This window comes from Scomber japonicus, chromosome 24 (assembly GCF_027409825.1).
Source record: "Scomber japonicus isolate fScoJap1 chromosome 24, fScoJap1.pri, whole genome shotgun sequence".
In the NCBI taxonomy this organism is placed as follows: Eukaryota; Metazoa; Chordata; class Actinopteri; order Scombriformes; family Scombridae; genus Scomber; species Scomber japonicus.
In genome coordinates this window covers 6,944,278-6,967,296 of record NC_070601.1, presented here as the reverse complement: position 1 = coordinate 6,967,296, position 23,019 = coordinate 6,944,278, and the positions used below count along the sequence as shown (strand labels likewise).

The 23,019-nt window shown below is 40.2% G+C and overlaps 1 protein-coding gene across 1 annotated transcript in view; it reads right to left on the bottom strand.

The window, feature by feature from the left end:
* Window positions 1-23,019, bottom strand: part of si:ch73-383l1.1 (receptor tyrosine-protein kinase erbB-4) — a 237,815-nt gene that overhangs the window by 87,706 nt on the left and 127,090 nt on the right. Inside the window, exon 3 of the mRNA XM_053314757.1 lies at window positions 2,705-2,891. Within this exon, the coding sequence (XP_053170732.1) occupies window positions 2,705-2,891 (187 nt within the window). The remainder of the gene's footprint in view (window positions 1-2,704; window positions 2,892-23,019) is intronic.

Genomic DNA, 23,019 nt, shown 5'->3' with positions numbered 1-23,019 from the left:
CCTACTGCTTTCCCAGCTCAGGGTGTCAGCATGCCCTTAAAACTCTCAGGAGTCCTTTATCACTGTGTTCAGACTCCATAAAACACTGCTTATTACACTAAATCTGTCATATACTTTAATATGGATCACTGTTAGATCTCCTACCATCAATCACGAATGCACTATGCCAAAGTTATTGGCAGAAAAGCTGGGGATGAATTTCTCAACACAGGTTTTTCTCTTATAGACAGTTATGCTCAATTCCTGAAACATCCAAAGGGTGATCCGGGACTGGAAGACTCGTGACCTCTGTTTTACACAATTATTTATTTGTTTCTTCTGTGAAACATTTGCCACAGAATTGCCTGCAGTGATAACTCGCAGGATAGATGCGGGATAAATTGCAATGCCCACAGGAGAGCAGTGTAAAGTGAGCAAATCAATGCCAGAGAAGTAGCCTCAGGCAAAATACAACAAAGGGAGATACAGCAGAAGCATCCTGGTGGCTTGGCTGTTTAGGGCAAGTACCAAATGGTCAGTCCATGGTGGGTTTGTTACCCTTTCCTTATCTCAGAGTCTGGCATTCTCCTCTACAACATCACTCAATAAAAACAAACCTTAACAATTACATTTTTAAATTATTATGTTCCAACATAACAATAACTTTGAGTACCTTGGTGTGAATTGTTAGGAAGATTGGCAGCTTCTGCATGCATTTGTGTTTTGGCTCTACTGTAGGGGACCATACTTATTGGAAATGAAACTTTCCATTGGCTATGGCGAGATGCTCTGAAAGATTTTGCTCCAATGGAAAAACAGGAGCTCCATTCCTGTTTCTCTGCCCATGAAGAAATCTAGCCAATTTACTCCACAATCCAACCAGATGAATCACAATAAAAGATGCCAGTGACAGTGTATGGCGAATATCACCAAGGTAGCCAGTCAGCTTGGTATGGAGAGCATATCACTCACTATATGTTACATAGTTACCCACTTTCACAGTGTTGTTACTGTAGAAATACTTCTTATTATGGGCTTTTGCAGACTACAAAACAACATAAGCTCTCTTAATACTGCACAACAAACTTCTCAAAGGCATAATTACTGGTTATTAGTAGAATTATGTGCATACTCTAATGAGGGGACATCTCCAACAATATAAATGTCATCAGCAAGCAACAATGCTGTTTGTTCTAAAAGATGCATTCACAATCACACACTATCTGTAAGGTTTTCAGACACACCCGGTTGCATCTAAATATCACAATTAAATGTAAAGTGCTGGACTGCTTTAAGAAATGCAACAGCAAGATACTGCTTGACACAAAGACAGAGTGGAATAATGACGACACTCTATGATTTACACCCCCCCCCCCCCCCCCCCCCTTTTTTCTTTATACGCTTTATATATGTTCAATACCAGATGTTCAAACATTGTAAACATCCCCTCAAGTGCTGTCACTCTCATACAGACTTGGTCATCATCCTTCGTTGGGTCTCATTCCTAACCTTCGTCTTCTATGGCAGCTTTTCTCTATTGACCATCTTTCCCTGCCACTGTAGACAGTATGTAATCAAATACAAGCAATAAATGCTATAAAAGAAAAAAGAGTGACCCCCAGACTGAGCTCTGCTGCTTCTCCTCAGATTGTATGTGACAGTTGTCCCTCAGCCAGTGCTTCTCCTACGACGGCTCGTGTTTCTCTCCTGCAGCAATGGTAATGCTGCTGCCAAGACACGAGGAACAAAAAAAAAAAGAAGCACCACCTGATTCCTGCTGTGCTGCATGTCACTAAAACTGAGCCTTTTATCAGGCAGACAGCCATTGAATCTTATTCTGTGAGCATTACATGTATGATTTATACAGTTAATGAGGAAATGTGCTATTTGGAGAAGGATTCAGAGGAGATATGATTCAGTAAGAAGATGGAAGAGCAGGTGCTCATTGGAAAGACGATTTTAAAGCCTGTAACAGAGGATAGTGCTGCCTTCTATTATTCTGACTGGAGTTGGAAGGTCACTCCACCACAAGGTAACACCAAAACGGCAAAGATTAACTGATGCAGAGGTCATGACTCAAAGGTTTGATACCAAGATGAAGTTAATGCAGACAAAAGCTACCCTTTACAAATGCAATCCACTTTAGCATATGCCCTTGTGCAAGAAACACAAGAAAGAACAGCTGTTACATAAAACATTTCCAAGAACTTACTTCATGAAAGAAGCCTGTTTTTGAGTGTGTAAACAAAAATGTAATTAACAGGAAAATAGGACTTTTCACAGACATTTGATCCTTCTATATAACAACACAGAAGATTAATTTGCCAGGGTAGCAGATACATTCCTTCAAAAGTTGAGTCCCAATTTTGTGACTTAATTAAAAATACCCTATTAAATCTGTATATGTGGGTGTGAAAACAAGTCAAACACAAGCAAGAAATGGTTGCGGGGTAGTGAAAAATGTTCCCCTAATTCAGAAAAAGATGCCATTATTCATCTACTGAGGGAGTTAAATTGCTAGAAATTGCATTTTTCGCCAATGCTTTATCACAATTACAAGAATATATATTGGAGGTGTTTTGATGCATTATAGAGTATTTTATTCTCATGTTTTGCTTCATTTGCCTCATAAAACATGAAAGTGAAACAACAGAAGTGACAAAAAAAAAGAGTTGATTATCCAGCATGTCATGAATTATGTCAATATTCATGCCACCCTGCTCACCTGTGAGGTTGCGTAGGCCCAGCTGCCTCAGGCCATGGTACCCGTCTCTCCTGTAATTGAGGAAGATGGCAAGGGAGTAACGACCCTCGTATAGTTTGGTGCCTCTGATGATCCGAAGGTTCTCCAGCGGCAGATGGTCGAACTGGTTTAGAGCCACCAACACGTAACCGGTCACCTCTCTGATTGACTGCATAGAGAGAAAGAGAGGAGTAATGGAAATGTATTTAGTATATTTGATGTGCAGTGTGAGGTAGATGCAGTGTGCCTTTTATGGAGCAAAGCTAGACAGTTAAGACATGGATGTCAGGTTGGGAGACCCTTACACTTTAATGTAAGGGTCTGAGTTCATGTCTCAAGCAATACTTATAATTAACCTTTTAATCAACCCTAACTATGATATTTCCCTTACATTAAAAATACAGCAGTTCCCATGCAAACATGTTGGTGTATAGAGGGAGGTGAATTCAGAAAAAAATTGAATATGCAATCTTGATTCTTTGAGTTTTTTTCTGGCGTTAGGGATGGAAAAAGATCTTGTCGGAGTTGAAGGCGAGTGAATACACTATTCATTACCCTAAATCGTTGCTTCCAACTCTACTATTTGAATGCTTTTCAAAAAATCTTGGTCTTATTTTTTTTTTTGGCTGTGTTTGCCTCACAGAATACACTTAAGTCGGTAATGCATTCCTTTCATTTTCTGTTCACGGAGCATGTTATTTGCATTTTGAAATGTCAAGCACATGAAGAATTTGGACACACCATCCAAAAAATGATTAAAATGTCAGCTCCATTGCAGACTGATTAGACTTCTCCTCTGATTATAGTCTCTCAGTCTATAAAACCTGATGACACAACCCATGACATAACTAGATATGACACTCCTGGAGCCCCTTAAAACAGTTTTAAGACATTTTCAAATCAAAATTTAGCACAATAAAATATTGTACTTGATTGACTGTTATTATTATATATACGCTGGAACTCTGACTCAAAGGACAAGATGATCTGGCACAGAAGGGAAGGGAAACACTGCTCAAAGGGTTAGGGTTAGGGTTAGGAGGGGGAAGACAATTAGACACAGGTGAAACACAATAGGGCGGGGAAAGCAATCACAGAGGTGGGAAACTTGACAGGAATACAGGGGTAAGACAAGGACTTCAAAATAAAACAGGAAGTGGCACAACAAGAACAGAAAATCAACTAAAACCCTAACAGACCCTGACAGAGGGCTCACTCAGGTGATTGAACTGACCTAAACCTTACAGAGCAAAAATCATTTGGAGTTGGTTCAGGTTGAAAGGGCTTGGCTGAATGCCTGACTCAGACACAGTAATATGCAGAAATAGATAGCTCCAGTGTGTAAAGTGCCTTGCTGAAGAGCATAGCAGACCTCAACTATCTGCCTCATTGTGCATCAATTGACCTTCTCGAAAGTCACGAAAAATATTAGACTGATTATGTCTGTGTTATGCACTTGATGAGGCAAATTAATTCCACTGCAAAGTCAGGCTGAAGGATGAAGCCATTGCAAATACTTTTCAATTCTCCAAAAATGTGTTTGTCGTCATCTTATGGGGTCATCTCTAAACAAACAAAGGAGAAAAAAACCCCACTAGAAACATCAAGTTTGATGCTCATGATATGTAATCACATCAACGCTATTAGCTCTTCAGAAAGCTGAGAGACCCGTCAATCAGTCTGACAGCCAATCACATCATCACGCACAGTTTTATTACCAGATACTCAAACATAACTGTGTGTGTGTGTGTGTGTATGTGTGTCTGCTCAAACACAACTTACTCCCTTGTTGTTACACTCCTTCTCTGTGGCTATGCAATATTCATCTGAGTCACTCTAACAGCAGCCCGAGCTCACTTATACACACACACACAACTCACAGACACACACATACAACAGCTGTTAAATGCTACACTAACACATTTTACCGACCACCGCTGACAGGCCTAATTGGAACACTACATTTAAATAGTGGGGGGAGAAAAAAAAAAAAACCTCAAGAAGAACGAGCGAGATCTGCTTACAAGGCTCAACACTGACTTGTACAATACAGGCATCGTTTGCAGTTGGCAGACATAGAATTTATTCCTGTGGCGTTTTTTTTTTCTTTCCCCCCTTTCTTTTGGAAATGTTTCCCTCATTTTCTGGTAATCAGAGAACGTAAGACATACAGCGATTCATATAATCTCCCCTAAAGCGTTCATCTTCTTCTGAACAGGTGCAAAGACCAACCAGTAGGAGTAACTAGTGCAGCGATAAGGATACAATCCATCTCTGGCTTCCCACCAAACAACCAGAACAGAGCTTGCTTTGGCATTTCTTTACTTGATTATCATTAAAGTCTTGTATATGAGCTCATAGAAGCTCCACGCAACATTGACTTATCTTCATATCCTGTAGAAAACCCATGAATGATTATTCAAAAGTAACCTTTCATTTAATGGTACTTTAAAGGGGATAGAAAAAAGGTTCTGAAGCAACAGGCTGCTACAGAGACTTACTAATGACCAGAGACAGGTCAGTAATGATGTGGATGATTGGTTAGGAGGGAATGGGGGGTGTGTGAGTAATGCGAGGTTTGATTGGTTGCTGACCCCTGGAGGATGCTAGTGGAGACTGACAGTTAGGACACAGCATGCTGAATGCCTGCATTTCAGGATAATAGCAGGTAACTGAGACTAGCTTCTATATTGAGCACTCAGCAAACACTGTGCACCTGCCAAGTTGGCCCATTGTAATACTAACACAATAGGAAGGAAACAGACAGTAGAGGTGCTTATTAGCAAAATTACAATGTGTCAATCACCTGAAGAGGGAAAGAACAACATAATAAAAGAGCAGTAGAATCCATTTCAACAGAGGCTTTGATTAGCATACTTATTGCAAAAATGATTTCTATTGTGAGGTTCTCCACTGCCTGTCAAAAACTCCTTGGTGAAATCATTTTCTGTCAAATATGTTTTGTGAAAATTCTTTATGATTTGTTAGAGAATTAACAAGTTGCACAACTTCATGCAACTCTATGCAACTTGTGACTCAGCCCTCTAAAAACAAAATACACAAAAGCTTTCTTCTCCAGGGGGCTTGTTGATCCCGCCCCGTGGCTGGAAGTCTTGCCGTTTCATCACTTTGACCCTACTCTGACCCCATGTTTACTGCTGGGGGCCAGGGCGCCTCGCGAGCTCACCCTGCTATCATTAACTCAGACGTAGCCCCCAGGTGCCTGCCAGGGGCGCTATGACTGGGGAAGGGGAGAGGCCGCTCCGCAACCCGACCCAGCTGTGGGCATGCACTCGGCTGCTGGCAGACTCCACAGAGCTTCCACTGTGCCCCCTTCTCCCTGCCAGCCTCCGGGACCCGCTGGCAAAACCAAAGACAAACTGTTTCCCTGTTGCTTAGCAACCACAGGAAAAGCCTTCCAGCGGGAGCGAGGGAGAGCAAAAAGGGAAAGAGCAGGCATAAGAAAGGAAGAAAAAAAAAACAGTCTTAGAAAGGATTTTTTTGTTGTAATTTACCTAATTAAATTAAAGGATTACTCTGCCCTTTCTCAGTAATTTCCTTTCATTTTGACACTATTTAATTTCCTTTCGTTACCATAAAATGCTTTCTAGATCAATATTTATCTACATTCCTCTGTGCTGGAGGCAAGAGAAAGTGGGGAGACAGGGAGGGAGGGAGGTCCGGAGGGAAGTAAACACAAGCACCTGCATTTCCCCTCCTGCTGCATCAACTGTGCTCTGTTTCAGAAACACAAACACTGAAGCTGAAGGACGCTGCTCAGAGAAGCTGCCTACCAGTGCCTGGTGGGCGATGTGCTCAGACTTAACAAGGTTGGCCGGTGGGCAGATAAGCTGATGTTTTCCCCTTGTATTTTCTGAAAAAATATACTCTTAACAAGGTGAGTAGGAGGGCTAATTTGTAGCAACAAGGTGTATGAACCCTCCACTGCTCACACACTGGTTTTTCACCTCATCCCCTTCATCCTCCTCTCAAATGACCCTTAGCTGGTGACATTAGAGCTGAATGTGATTAAAGGAGCTCAAAAAAATGGAAAAAGCACTGAAATCTTTACACAGTCTGGCACAAGTCCAGGTCATTATTTTAGATACTATTTCATCTTTTGATTCCAGCTTGACTTTGATGGATCAGAGTGGGGGTTTGTGCAGAATGTTTTACTGTTACACACACATATACAGGACAGGGCCTAGCATATTCCTACACACCCCCCCCCCCCCCCCCCCCACCTACGCCCAAAAAAATCAACCGCCAAGAGGCACAGACAAGACTCAGCTGACACAGGTCAACTACCCATGATGCATTGCAAGTTTAACGTTTCCTCTAGCGTTGTTCTCCATCAATCGGAGGCAATTAGCGGCCTAGCGTGCAGCACTCAGTCAAAAACAATCCCGACAGGCTTGTTTCCTCTCTTCTCTCACTTTTACCTCTGGGCAAAATGTGAATTTCACATGTTTGTAAATTGCTCTTTGTATCTCTGGGATACGTTGCATCGAGGCCAAAAAAAAGGGCGAGCCAAAAAAGCTTTATTTACCTCACACAACATAATCGTGATGGAAGGCGTCTGTGCTGTCTTGGAAACAGAAACTGCTTGATATGAGGCAGATTTGCTGCGTTCAAGTACCTGAAACAACTCCAGATATGTGGGAATGCTTTGGGTGTCTCTCAGTATGGAGACACCGTAAGTATCAACTCACATGGCACCATACGGTAACTGTAATTTGGAAGGGTTAGACTATTTGTATTCAAGCCAATATTGAATGAACTGACAATTGTTTTGCAAAGTAAACAGTTTTATCAGTTAATGAATCGAGACTTGCCTTGCTGGCGCGAGGAGCCGACTGTTTCATGTCATAATTCAGCAACAGTTGGGTAAAAAAAAAAGGAAAAGTAGCAAGGATTCAGAGGTGAATACTAAAGCTGGATTACAGAAGCAAAAAAAAACTACAGTCACTATTGGATCACCTGCATTCAGGAGGCTCCAAATCTAACTCAAATACGACTTAACAGACACTAATAAGCTGTGTGACTACAATATTTATTCATCAAACTTACTTTGCAGATACTCAGGAAACCATGCCAACACAGCTGATATAGATTTGCATACAAATTCCTCCAGTTTGAGTCTTCCCAAGAATCGCCTGTGGGCCTAACCCCGAGATTTAGATATTAAAAAAGTTGCATAAGAGAATTGACTGTAAGGACGGTTTGAATTTAAAACATTACTGCTGAACACTTCTTTGCCAGTTACATGTATATGTAGAAATTCATGTATATTTCAGCTGATTTATTCACAACCAGCTGGAAAATGTACTTTGGCATTTGGTGTTTGATCTTCCACATGTTGCATTGTTGGACACTGAAGAGGATCCAGGTCAAACGGGTGGAGGTCAAGAGTGCTGCATACTTTTTTTTAGCCTTGTTATTCTGATGTGCCAGAATATTTATTAAGTTATTCTTCAATGATCTTAAAGCAAATACTGATCTGGAGGTACTTTAAGCCTGTATAACTCAAGTTGTATAAATTAAAGGAGACACCTGAATAAATAAGTGAGGGTAAAAAAGCATTTGGAGTCACTAAATGGTTTGATTATTGTGAAAATGAGGCCTCAGATTCCAATTATAAAGCTAAATAACTCATTATGTTGAGACTTGTAGTTGCTTTGATCCAACATTATTTCCCCATTTGTAGATGTTACTAAAGGCTCAACCCAAGTGGGTTTATTTTCATCATGGGGTTAATTCTCTCTTATTTATTTTTATAAAAATGTAATCTACTCTATCCCTCTGACAGTGTCCCTTTCATCAGGCTAAGCCGATTTGGATAGACTCTTAAATAACATCAGTGGGGCGAAGCAGCTGGATCTCCAAAAAAAAAAAGAAAAGACCCTGAATTGTTATCTCAAAATAATAAAGATATTTAAATCATGCAGGAGAAAACAACGTGAGATAACAATATCATTCAATCGTTATCTACGGATAACAAACAAGAGCTACCCTGAAATCAACATTTGTTGTCTTATAGATAATGAGATAGTTAACGTACGATCATGTGAACACAGTGTGATGTCTTGAGATAATGACACAATTAATCTCAACAAAATAGGCCTAAAAATACAATGAAATGTACCCTGCTTCCATGGGGGGGGGGGGGATGACTCTCCCTCAGAAAGCCAGTTGAGTGACAATAGAAGTTCAAAAAGTCAAAGTGAGGATAAACAACAATGAAGAAGAGCAAGCAGAGAGAAGTTTAGGGTTAGACGGTGCAGTGTGGTGAAGCACTGGAAGAAAGTGCACAATGATGAAGGGGGAAGTGAAGCGGAGCACACAGGAGATATATTTTAAAGCATAATTAATAGTGCACCTGTTCCTGTCATCTGGATGAGTAAGAGTGTAAATGAGGTAGATGCCACAAGAAGGAGTGATAGTAGGAGGAAGGGAGAGGGGAAAGTAGGGAAGGTGGGAGTGAGGAGAAGGGATAGATGGAGAGGGGAAGGGGAGAAAAAAAGGCACCATACAGGGAAAAAAAAGTGTAATGACTCCATTTTAAAATACAAGAGATGGGACACATATTATGGTGATTATGGCTAATTTCCATACATATAGAGCACTCTGCCAGTGAGTCAAGGAGAGTGCAGCGGCGCATGTCAGCGGCAAGACTGTTGACTCTCAACAGTTTGATCCGACTGGAGCGGCGGCGCAATCTGACTCCTCCACACGGCAGCAAAGTCAATGGGCGGGCAGGGACCTGTTTACCAATTCGCTTCAACGAGCTCTGTAAGAGAAGTATGCACTCCTTCACCTCATGCAACGGTTTGGCTGCTAAGTATGCTGAGAGCACTCGGGTGTGACATTTTAAGATTTTGAGAAATCCCGTAATAAAAAAAAAATGTATAAATAAAAAAATAAAAAATCAAGGCCTTTGAGAGGAGGGCCATTGACTTTGAAATAAATCCCGCCTCACAAAATCACACTGTAGAAATGAGTGAGTCATTTGTGAAGAGTTTGGGAGATGACTTTTTTTATTTTTAAAAGGACTTGTAAGGAAAAATCTCAAGTTTGTTGATAGTACCCTGAGGTACTCCAGCAAGATGATTTGACAGGGTGAAAAGTGTGCAGGTGGAGAGGGGCGGGGCTTTTGCTCACTTCAAATGAAATCTACATCAAACATTGAGGGGTGAGCGTTTTGAACCCACACACCACTTTTCATGCTGGTGATGCAGAGTGGCTTGAAATGAGGTATTTTAGCTTCTCCGCCAGCACATTAGGGAAAAGGAAAGTTAATTTCTTGCTCAGCTCAATCAAAAGACTTTAATTGGATGTGCTTTTAAAGAAAGAGAAGCTAGTCTCAGATAGTGTCCTGCATCAAGCTATATTGTTATAGTGATCACATTCCAGGAAACCAGACTGATCATTTTAAATAGGAGAAAAGGGTTAATTAAATGATCATTTATTATTTTTATTTTAAAGTATTTTTGTGCTTACTTTTCTTAATGTAGAGCAAGTAGAGAAGAGTCCAAATATGACAGAAAGAAACTGGTGCAAGAGGTGCTAAATTAACCTTCTAATTGCTATTTCCTTCCCCCGTAATAAAATATTTAAACTCTAATTTAAAAATATTGATTTCTAAATGCAATAAAGTCTATGAAAAAAACACATGTACCATTTTTTGTATGCTGGATTAAAATTAGTCAACACTTACTCAGTGCTTCTGCAGAAAGTGAAAGGCAGGTTTTGAGAGTCAAAAACAAACATGGACATGTTTCAGTTATAACACTGCCAGCTAGTGTTGATGACACGGGGGTGGTGTGTGTGTGTGTGTGTGTGTGTGTGTGTGTGTGTGTGTGTGTGTGTGTGTGTGTGTGTATGTGTGTGTGTTGATATCCAGGGGAGTGCCTGCAGCAGCAGCTGTGCTACTGGCTTTCGGCGCTGATATTTATTGTCTCAGACAGCCCGACAATCTCATATAAGCCTGTTTCATGAGCGGCGTCCGTGAGGCGTCTGTGTTGTCAAGACACATTTACAGTAAAGACCCTGACTTTGAAATTAAAATTACCAAAGGGGAAAAGTTTGCAGCGCATTAGCAGGCAAAACTAAAACAGTGACAGTGCAGTATAGTATCTGATCCTAAAGCTGCAGTTAAAACACTAATACATAACTCATGAGACAATGCTGTTGTAGCAACCCAGCAACAGTCGCATGGCGTATCGCATTATGCTGTAGCCTCTGGGGACCCTACATAATGCAGTTATGTGACAAAGCTAGTGCACATCACCCACAGGCTGGCTTCTGCTTGCTTGACAGTGGCTATGGAGGGGAAAAAGTGAGAAGCATTTCCTTTAGCACCTAGCTCCTCAATCTCATATTTAAGTTCCTCATTATTCATGGTCATCTCAGCTCAGGACAGAGATTTTGAGAGCTGGCAGGTTACAGGAGGGGAGAGGACAGTCTGTAAAATAGGGGGTGGGGGTGGCAGGGAGTGGAAAAGGAAGACAGAGCTGAGTGGCCTCCAAGGCCCAATGTGAATTCACTCCTCTGGGGAAGAAAAGGTGCTTAACGGCCTCTCCAAGTGATTGATGATTGTGCCCTGTGCAGAGGTAGGATGCAGCCATAGGTAAGCAATGTGAGACTTTGCTTGGATAATCAATTTATGTCCATGGGAAAGAAGACAAAAACCTAACAATTCCCAATGTGGAGGATTGTGAATGTATGGAAACAAAATAGAAGTTACAGGTAATGATTGTGTTGTGGCAGACCTTTGAGGCCATAAATCATACCTACTCTCACATAGGGCACCATAATCTCACATAATGCTACTATATCCCCCCACAATCATCCTTTCATACTAGCCAGCATGTTCACCTTTATACATCACTACTCTCTAGACTAACCTATACTTCAACACTCAATATACTCAGCCATGAGGGTACATGTAAGAGAACATTGTAGTATACTTCAATGAAAATGATAGTGTATGTACCAGAGAATGATAGCATAAAAGTAAATTAGCTTAGATTCATTGATTGAAATGGGAGCTGATTACTAATTGAACCTGCAGTTTACACATCAAAACAAACAGAAGGGAAATTACCATAAAAATAGACACACAATAGTGACTTTGCAATTTTCAGAAAAAAGTCACATTTTTAGAATGTACCCTGACTGAAAGTGGACATATTATGCATATCACCAGCTGTATATTTTTATTCACGGGCTCTGGAATATTTTTGCATGATTTACAATTCACAATTCATGTCTTGTTTATCTTAAACTGGCCCTTTATGCTCAGTTCAGCCTCTGTCTATAAAGAGGATATTTTAGCTCCTGTCTCTTTAAATAATAATAATTCATAGTAGATAAAGTATGAATATATAATTGACACAAGAAGACTCAACTGAAAAGCCAAAACAACCAAAGTTTGATTTTTTTCCCTCCTTAATGAAAAGCAAACAGTAGAATTTGTAAACTACAAATATATTCAGGCCCAGTAACCAGGCAGCTGTGGGGCTGATTACAACTGTGTCAGATTTGATCTGTCTTGTCTCTTTATAAAGTGTGTGTGTGTGTGTGTGTGTGTGTGTGTGTGTGTGTGTGTGTGTGTGTGTGTGTGTGTGTGTGTGTTATTTGTCAGCCATTTTGCCTCAGTGGAAAATGATGGCAGTGGCATCGTCAGCAGTTGTGAAGCGTGCCACGTCTGAGCGCTAAACTACTTCATTACTCTAGAATCAAATTGCCCTAATCGGAGATGGATGTCCTGATTTATGGCAACACAGGGTGTGTGTACACCTGTGTGTCTGGATATGTGTGTGTTTCATCCATGCATGCACCTGCCGCAAGTGTTTTTAGAGGGGGTGGGCTGGCAATTTCCATTAATTTGTAATGAAATTGAGATAAAGCACAAATGACAAATGCCAGTTACAGCACAAGGTAACTCAATTTAATATACCATATACCATAAACAGCATGCAGCAAGGGAGATTATCAAAGATAGATCATGCATAGTATTATGGATGCATACTGTATGTGTGTGTGTGTGTGTGTGTGTGTGTGTGTGTGTGTGTGTGTGTGGCTTCCCAGGCTGTCCATATAGTATGTTATCTTAGTCAATCAGCAATTGCAAAAAACTATTTCGTTTCTTTGCAGGGGGCTAAAACTCATCTCTACGGCAACTTAACACATCTTTTCCTGTTACAGTTCATATATAGGCCCAGATTTCTCACATACACACACACACACACACACACAGATGGATGGTGACATCAGTTTGAACACATTCATTTATACCTCCTACTAGTTGCTCAACTGTGAGAGCATCTTCAAATTGTACTACAAAGGAGTTTATGTAAATGAAGGGACTGAATGTGCTGCAATTTGTTGAACACACTGAACCTTAATACTTTTGCAAAACCTTGAGAAACACGACATCACCGTATTTCCTACCAGCTGTCAAGATTTTGGGACATCTGTGACATCACTATGAGGTCTTGCTAGGTTGGGGCACAAAAGCCATGTGGTTAGTGTTAAGAAAGTAAGGTAACCTTTATCGTCTTGGTTACAGTGGTGACTGTAATTGTGCCTCAACTCACAATTGGAAATGTGACTAATTGTTGGGTTATTCCATCCACCCAACCCGTCCACCTCCGTATGATTATATATGTGTCAGTGATTACAGAAGTCACTCAAATGTAACCATATATCATTATTGGATGAATGGCATTACGACCTATTGTGTCACCTTTCACAGTAGTCTCTTTTCAGGTTTCAGCCACCTGCAAGATTCCAGCAGCAGAGTGGATTATGACCAAGATGGAAATGCATGGAATAAGTTTGCAGCCAGTATGGAAATAACCCCTGAGGCATAAATTGAGGAGTATACGAGAAGAGTGTTTGCTATCTGCATAAATACTGCAAGAATATGTACAGTACACTATGCAATAAAAAACAGGACAGATCTGACAGCAACTCTAATGGAATTATAGTCCCAGAACAATGTAACTGCAGCACAAAGAGAAAGTAATATGATGAAATAAACACTTAATGTGCGCCTCTGTTCTGACAAACGGCGGCTGGCACGAGATGCTCTGAGTGTATCTGTGTAGCTGTCTGGTGCAGCTTTTACCAGACAAGTAATGTGAGATAACTACATAGTAATCTCCAATCAGGCAACATTTGTCAAGAACAAAGAATGCAAATCAACCTCCAAGGATGAAAGATTTTTGAAAGTTGTATTACTGCACTCTTTGTACATTTGAACGGCTTTAATCACCTATTCACTTTAGAAAAACTATTGAAACAAAAGCGGAAAAGTATCACCACCAAAAGTACAACAAGCAACTCTTTTTATTACGTTTTTACACAGAATCAGTAGACAGAGCAACAGGACTGAACAGCAAGGCAACAAAGTCAGAAGGGCTAAGCTAATTTGATCTTCACCATGCACAAATATCAGCCACTCATTCATTAAATATGGTATTTTTAATAGCTTCAAAATGTTTGTTTTATCCAGAAAACATATTAAGTCTGTAAACTGTGTACACAACCGGCTCTAGATGAGTCACTCACTCCTTGCTTTTTAAGATACCGTGCACCATTCATTCTGTGAGCTGATAACATTTCCCATCAGCGTCAATACTCTACACCTGATGTGAGATTGACAAAATAAGGTCAAGGGGAAGATCAGTGCTGTGATACACAACCAGTGCTGTGCTTTCAAACTCCAAAATGTATCCTTTAAACTTGTACAATGGCTGTGAACATCAGCACTAGGAGTGAAAGGAATAATACTACTAATACTAACTCGCTCAATGAGGCACACCAAGATATGATGAAGTCACACAATAGTACACATACAGTAGAGACATGTGCTAACACTCACACATACATGGTGTAAATGTCACAGAGGGATGCAATCTGTTCCTTCCTTTCAGCAAGGCAGAAGAAGCATGATACAGGGCCTGAGGCAGATATTCTAAAAGGCACTGGGAAAAACTATTTACACACGCCTATAAATTAATCCATGGCTTAGATGAGTTTTTAAAATCCAGAAGGGGACCAGGGGGAAGGCTCAGGTCTCTAAATGTTGAATGTCATAGACACACTGAAGGTGTCTCTTAAGACTGCACTGGGAACAAACTTTAAACCTCAGTAGCTACATGACAGTGAGCTGAGTAAGAGGTGATAGTGGAGCCAAGAGGACAACAACAACAGACTGGTATTAAAGTATAATACTGCTGATAATAATATGCAGGGTTTGTCCCAGTGCCCACATTTGGGAGCTTTAGCACTTGAGTGCATGTTAAAGCGACACCTGTTAAGAAGGCAAATGTGTCCCACTTCAGAAAAATGTCAACACTCTTAAGGATATACCTAACTCACACTTGATGCACAGTCTTGTCTAATACCCTTTAGGAGTGGTATTCAGGGCTTTGTAAAACCCACCATTTATCACAGTCCACTGCAGCTGTCAGGCTATACAACCAGGAGGAGGATGAAATCAGTTTTACAAGATGTTTGATTGAAGATGCCACATTTGACAGTGGAGTAATAATCATGTTGGCACTGTAATGAAATATAAGACTTTTGGTCATTTTGAAACTATATATAAGCAGTGTATCTATAAACTATTTATGGCTCATTTTGTACTGTATTGTGTACATTTAGCCACATCCTGGTGTAGTTCGTGTTTTATTTTGAAATGTTATTCTCTCCTTGTGTATTTTGTTAGTTTTACTTCCTGTGTTTCCCTTGCCTTGGTTGATTCCCTCATGTGTTTCACCTGTCTTGTTTCTCTCACCTGTGTCCTGTTAGTTATTACCCCATGTCTATATACATAGGTCTTGGTTTTCAGTTCAGTCTTTGTCCATGTCTCTGGGTCTGTTCTAAACCTCATACTTTCCTACTACTCGTACTAACTCTGACGTCATTTGAAGTATGTAGTGTGTTTCAACTGTGTAGTATGTGATTTAGAGTATGTGAGAAGTTCCTGGATGGTTAACTAGATTCTCCAGAAATGCAGAGTATGCATCAAAAGCTGATTACTCATACTCACATTACCCAAGATGCAACGCAACTTCTGAAAAAAACCCAAAATACAAATGTCACAGATCACCACCTCGGTGGTTTCAATTTAGCTACAACGAGGGTATGTCCGCTTCCTCTTTTCAGAATAAAAGCACCAATTCTATCGTCATGGTTTTCTTAATAATAAAAAGGTAACAGGTGTTTTATTTTGTGAAAATGACCGGAAGTGCGTTACTCGCTAAAGCTAAATCCGTATTCTCAGGAACAAAACTTTAAACAGGTGTTATTTGGACAAATTAGCGTCACATTGTGGATCTAAAGGGCTACTTTACTTTCTTCTTTAAAAGGTTAGAAATGTGGATAAAGTGGTATATTTACAGAGTTAGAGCTAAAATGAAATCAGCTTCAGCTTGATGATTTCAGCTCAGGTAGGGACGAAATGCATCGTGGGTTATCGTGTAGTTTACTACAGTGTAAACGGTCTGCTTACTATCTGGTGGTTTAGTGTGTAGTGTGTAGGGTGGAAGTGTGTAGTATAGAAGTATGTAGTATGCGGTTTCGAACACAGCCTCTGTCTTTCATACTTGTTGAAATGAGCTATCCACACTGGTTGAAAATAGGGCTGCATGTACGAAAGCAGTCGTAATAAGATGCTGTAGGTGAGGGTGGGTTGATTAATATCATTGACGAAATTACATTGCGCTTTGTCTAGATAATTTTTATGCTCTGTCTTTGTTTTGCTGCAGACGTTCTGCAAACCTAATTTTCCTCTTTCAGCTCTTTTTTTCCCCCCTAGAATTTATGGATTTACTTGGCTTTTTTTTTTCTCTCTTCGCACCTTATTCCACTATCATTACCCGCTGAATAATAAAAATGTGTGCCAATGTGGGACTATCAAACACGCAGAATGCTATGCATGCACACAAAGTGGCACTCGGAGTTTATATGCAAACACACCACTTTAATCACTAGTGAAACTCTGCAGAATTGAGAAAATGTTACTTTTGTGGAGCAGACTGTGTGGAATATGCAATAGAGAAAAAAAAAATCGTATAAACCTTTGTGAGTCACGATATCTTTAGCGAGTGTCATAAAAATGCAATATGAATACATAATATATCCTGCAGCTATCATATACTATCTTCAAAAATGCATATGATCTCAGAGCACTGCTACACAAGCCAGACGCAAACACAGTCAGACATAAAAATTGTTCAGTTTCATGGACTAAGATCTGAGGATTCCAGAAAGTTCATTGGAAGTTGTGTGAGTCAAGAGTGGGACAAGAAAAAAGAACCTTCATTATTTACTAGTGTTTTTTTTTTTACAGCGAGTGGTTACTTCCTAGCCTGGCTTCACTCTTTCCTGCAGAAGTATGAGGGTCTTGTTAGTACTCAGTGTTTCTCAACTTTTTTTAAGTGCTACCACAGGGACACCAAGTATGTTTTTGGTTTCTCCTTTAAGTCGAAGAATCTATAGCTATGCAATTAAGTTGTGAATTGTAGATTGCAGGTTGTATTCCTTTGCCCTTATTTACCCAGAGTTGTGACAGTAAGTTTCTAACTTATGAGGAAGCTGAATTAAAGCTTTCAAGTCATATCCCAAAAATCCTCCTGAGTAGATGGAGCTTGTCCAGTTGTCAAGAAATTGCAGAGAAGGTCAAATATTCTATTTTTGGAGCACTTTAAGCACTCCTTGTTCATGGTCTGTCTTCATAACTGAGATTGAAGGTTTAGTATTGACAGAATCTTACCAAATAGCTCCCTAGAATAAATAAAGAAAATGAGTCAAATTCTTAGGTGAAATCAACTGGAATTCAAGCTTTAGATTTCTAGACATAACACCAGAAGTGATCATTATTATAACCCCAAATTCTATTAATATTTATGTTATAATAATACAATAAAAAACAGAATTGGAGATGTTCAAATTTCATGATACACCAGATCTGTGTGTGTATTTTTCCCCTTATTTATTAATGAGATATGATTTTAAGAACAAAGAGAAGAATAAATAAATGAATAACATCTGGAGATCTAGTGTGTGTGTGGTGAGAGCTTGCACTTCCAAAACTTCACCTCAACAGCACTGAAGAGTGAAGTCTTTCACCTGCGTGGGAGTCAATATCTCTCTACTCAATAATTGTATTTTAATGGAAATTGTGTGTCTCTGAGCATTCATCATCCTAAGACAAAAAAGAAAGAAAGGACAATTCAAAAAGATAATACATACCTTCATCTATGTAATCTCTGAGGGTGAGTGTTGTCATTAGCGACGGCCAAGGGATAATTTCAGCACACGGGTTTTTAAAATAGCACTCCCTAATAAAACTATTTGCACCTGGTAATAGTAGATAGCACAGGTGTGAGCGAGGAGAATGCCACACCGGGTGAGTCAGAGAAGAGTGGGAAATGAACGGGAATGGTTTAGGAAGAGGAGGGGGGAAAGACATCGCCGCAGTTTTAACCGCTCCTCTCGGCCCCGTGCATCTGCCACCGTAATTTGTGATAATGACGGCATCCCAGCAGGGCCACTCTAGTGCAGAGTGATTCGGAATTGATTTAGTGCATTAATTACGCCCCTGTTACGCCGGTGTCATGGACAATATTTTACAATTTGATAAGCAAAAGACGCGCCGTGGGATCAGTTTGATGAATTGCGAGGGTTCGGTCATGGCGCGCTTTTATGGTCGTACCTTTTAATTTAACGGTAATCACTTTCCCCCTTCCACACCGCGGAAGCAGCAAGACTTTAATTTCACCTCTGAGACCTCTGCTCTGCACCGTGTCTGCTTTGATCAGGCCGACGGGGGGAAAAAAAGCAGGCATGTGGCCGACCACACACACACACACACACACACACACGCAGACACACAGCAACACACAGGCAGGGAGGGAGGGGTTGAACAAGACAATTGGATCATGAATGCTTGATGGTAGGTTGTGTGCATGCATGTTTAATGTGTTTGTTTGTGTGTGCATAATATGTGCTGGCATTTATATGTGTGGGTGTGCATCTATTCTGTTGCTTTAGCCTCTGAAACAACAGCTCCAATGCTGCGGGGCTGGACAACCAGGAGTCCAGTAATGAGCAGGAGCAGCATTTCAGTCGTACCACCTACCAAACCCCCTGAGGGTAGAAGATACCTAACATCCAAACTGTGGTGCCACAACTCCCACAGGAGTTATGTCCAACAGCTGCAGCCCAAAATCCATATTTTGGCCTGTTTGTCTATACAGCTTTCTAGAAACAACAGGCATGCTACCTGTCAGTTCTTTCTGGGTTTTTGTAAACTATTCACTAATGTTGCAGCCACTAAAAACTAACTTCATCATTTCAAATCATAACTTACCTGGCAAACATGGCCAATGATTGCCAAAATCATCCCAAAATCATTGCTTAAATTTCACTGTGATTGTCAATTATATGGCTATTTCTGATAATCACATCTCTGTTAACTTTGATTTTGTTTATGCTGATTTATACTCACATATTAATAATCAATAATACCAGAGCTGCAACAATTAATCAATAAGCTGATTGACAGACAATTAATCATCAACAGTTGTGATACTGTATACTGATTAATTCTTTATGCCAAACATATGAACGCTGTGGGTTAATAACACTGAGAATAGGCTGGAGCTTTTGGACGGTTCAATGGACACTGGGTTAATTTCACTTTCTGCTGGAGGATATTGATGATGGTGGTTAAAGAAGTTGTTTGATCATGCACTGAAAGTTACATGAATTTATTAGTAAAGTAGACATATATTTTTCTATATAATAACACCAGAGTGCCCTGCAGTAAACATATGTGGTGTCTCCAGGGTATATAAAAGGTTAGACTCTATATCTGCACAATACTGTCCTGCCAAAGTGTCAAGACACTGTCAGCATCTGTTGAAAAGTTCTGGTATTTGTGACCTTCCTTCAGATGATAATACATGAAACAACATGAATTATGATGCCAAGATGCCAGACTGTAGTAAAGTGGAAAGAAATGGTCAAATCGCTTCCTCTGCACATCAGAAAATCAACTCACATAGGTCAACTTTTTGAAGTCTAAAAGAAAAGTTTGTTTCCACAGGGCTTTGTGTGAAAAATGTCTTTGCTTAAACTAAGAAAATATCTACCTGAATGAGTCCTTTTTGTGTTTTGTGGAATAATTTCCCATTCATTTCTTATTTTGTTCTTTTTTACTCTACAATCTCTAGAGATTCGTGAAACAAGAGAAACAAGTGAACAAGTGAACAAGTGGAGTTATCAAATTTGGTGCTTGAGTTTTTCTTTTCCTTTTTCTGTTTTTAGCCTTGTATAAAATAATACTTTTTTCCAAGTTTGAGCTCATCTGCTTCAATGTGGTTGACAAATGACTCAGCTCCGAGAAAAATGTTCGCTCTGCTGAGAAAACCAGAGAAAAAGAATAACATAAAATATGACAAAGAATAAACTGTTATATTTCTCTTGTCTTGGATTCTGGATGTCTCCATAACCCCACAATTAAGAGGCTGTAAGATACACCAGGGTAGTGCCACCGTGCTCTGGCAGGGTGCTGGCTGGCGCGAGCAGGGTGCTAATTTTCCCAGTGTTAAGAGCTGTAATTATGCAGACGCTGCCGGGCACCCATGAGGCGCTAACAGCCCCCCATTTCACTCAGTCAGTCCCAACCTTTTATGAGCTTCTCAGCTGGTTCAGAGGCTAACGAAACTGTATGAAGCACGCCCCTCTCCAACCATCGCTCAGGATCATGGTGTCATTATTTGGTGAAGAGGCCATGTGACAGCCATTGTGCCGCACTGGAGGACAATAGAGAGAAATATCTATAGAGAGCAGGAACATGGAGTGAGGGAGAGAAGCACTTGACCTCCTCGGTGGCCTCGTCCTCAACCTCTCCATGTAAATATCTCTTACTGAGAGTGGAGGAGATCTTTTCTGAGTTTTGTCTAAAATGCCTGTAGCACAAAGCCCGGACAGATATGGATTCGGGTTGTCATGGGGAAGTAATTCAATTCAAGGAAAATAAGAATGATATAAAAACAATCTGATACATAAAAACTGCAGCAACTCAATTTGAAACCACTTCTCGAGCATCAGTTACTTTGCACACTCATATTGGGCAGTAAGGTCTTCCCAAAAGTATTGGTTGGGATTGAGGTCAGAGTACTGTACAGTGCCAGTCAAGTTCTTCCAAGCCGAACTGGGAAAACCACTTGCTATAAAAATGGTCAGCCAAGAAATATCAGCATTTCATCAAGTAGAAAAATATTGATCGATATAGCAAATCATGTCCACAAATGATCTTAAAAGGCCAAGAGAGCCCTTAGGCAAGTAAACAAAGCAAATACATATTAATCACATCACATACATCTATTCTATTTACATCTCTGCACTGGTGACTAGTAAATCACACAATCTACTTTAAAATACTGCTGCCAGTCTACAAAGCACTCACTGAGCTTGAACTTAATTATATCTCTGTTGGCATGTTTTTCTCGGTATGAACTTTCAAGAACACGTGGATCTTGTGACTCTGGGTCTGCTGACAGTTCCCCAGGTCAACACGAAACACTAGGAGATGAACGCTGTCAACAACTCGTGGTCAGCTTAAAGGATATGTTCACTATTTTTCAACAACGGTCAGACATCCATGTGAGCATTGAAACAGGAATGCTTGGTGTAATCGTGCCTCCTGTTCCTGTTTCTGTTCCTGTTCATCCCACCAGTGAAGAGATCCCTTCATAATGCACTTTCCATGTGAGTGAGTGGAGAGGGATAAAATTGAAAACTGTATTTAAATGTTTATTTGAAGACAATATAAGGTTTCAGCTGTCTGAGGTAGTCAAATAAAGTGGATATCATAACAAAAAAAAAAGGAATTTGGCACTAAAAAGACAATAACTTGAAATATTTAAACAGAGGAAGCTTCCAGATAAACTTATAAAAATATATTTGCACAGAAGGAGTATTTTTGTCTGGATTTTGTATCCCATTACTAACATTGTAGGTGCATTATGAAGGGATCTCATCTCATAATGGTCGGTATGAACTGAAGGAATGTTCACAGCAAGAAAAAAATATGCGTCATGGTTCATTTGGGCACGACTATTTTAGAACATACTTGAAATAAAGTGTCCAAAATGTGTTTTTATCCTTTCTTATGTATTCAATTATGCAATTTGCGCATTAAGCACTTTGAGCTACCGCTGTGAATAGCATGGAATGTGCTATTTAATTGAATCACCTTGCCTTTGTGTGCAGTAGCCTTGTCATGTTGAAACAGGAAAAAAGAGCTTTTCCCCAAACTGTCACCACATATTTAAGACACGATTGTCTTAAATTTGCCCAAGCATGAAACTAAAGGCCAAAACCCAAACCGTGAAAAAAACACTGTCAAAGTACACAAAAATATGAGTAACTGGATGAATGGCATACATGGTTTGAAGGGCAGACGCGGAGAAACAAGTGTGATAGAGTGGAGTCTGAAATACTGCCCCTGAGTAAATTAATGGCACAAGAGTCACACGCTCAGACAGAGAGAAGAGTGATCTGATGAGTGCTGAATAATGACACACAGTGGCGGTAATCTCCGAATAGCACACTGATCTCAGCAGGTTAAAGCAAGGGCATACAAGAAAAAAAAATATCTTAGTTAGTTCTAGCTGGCAAAGTCACAAAATCAAGGATGAAAGTTTGTCATATTATTTGAACTTCACCACTCTGACTGAGATAAGCAACCTTTTTACACCCGTTCAGTGTTTATCCCCTAACCCCATTTTGACTCAACTTCATAAAACATCTACCCAGCATGCTACGAGTAAACGCACTGAACATACACACCAGTCATACAGGCAGCAGAGCAGAACCCGTGTGCAATTTCTGAGGATGTACGCTTTGAGAATAGCTAAGCTGCAGAATCACTGAGCGCTTTCATTTGCAGCTGAAATACAGCCCAAGGAAAATGGGAAGCCTTTGGTGTGAGGAGTCTCTTCTCTCTCCTCTCTCATCTCTTTTTATTTTCTTCTCTCCTCTGTTGCCTGGCTGCGCTGAACTGAACATGCAGAGCCACGTAACCCATCTTTTTTTTTTTTCTTAAGAAAGAAAAGAAAAAACTTTGGAAATGAGTGCTGGTTAAAAAAGCTGTATCTTTCTTCTCTGTCTGTCTCTTGTGGCTGGTGTTTGCAAGAGATAAGCTTGGTAAAGAGTGTCTCTGTCTGCATGTCGACATAGAGTATACACCTCAGTGACCGTGTCATTCATCT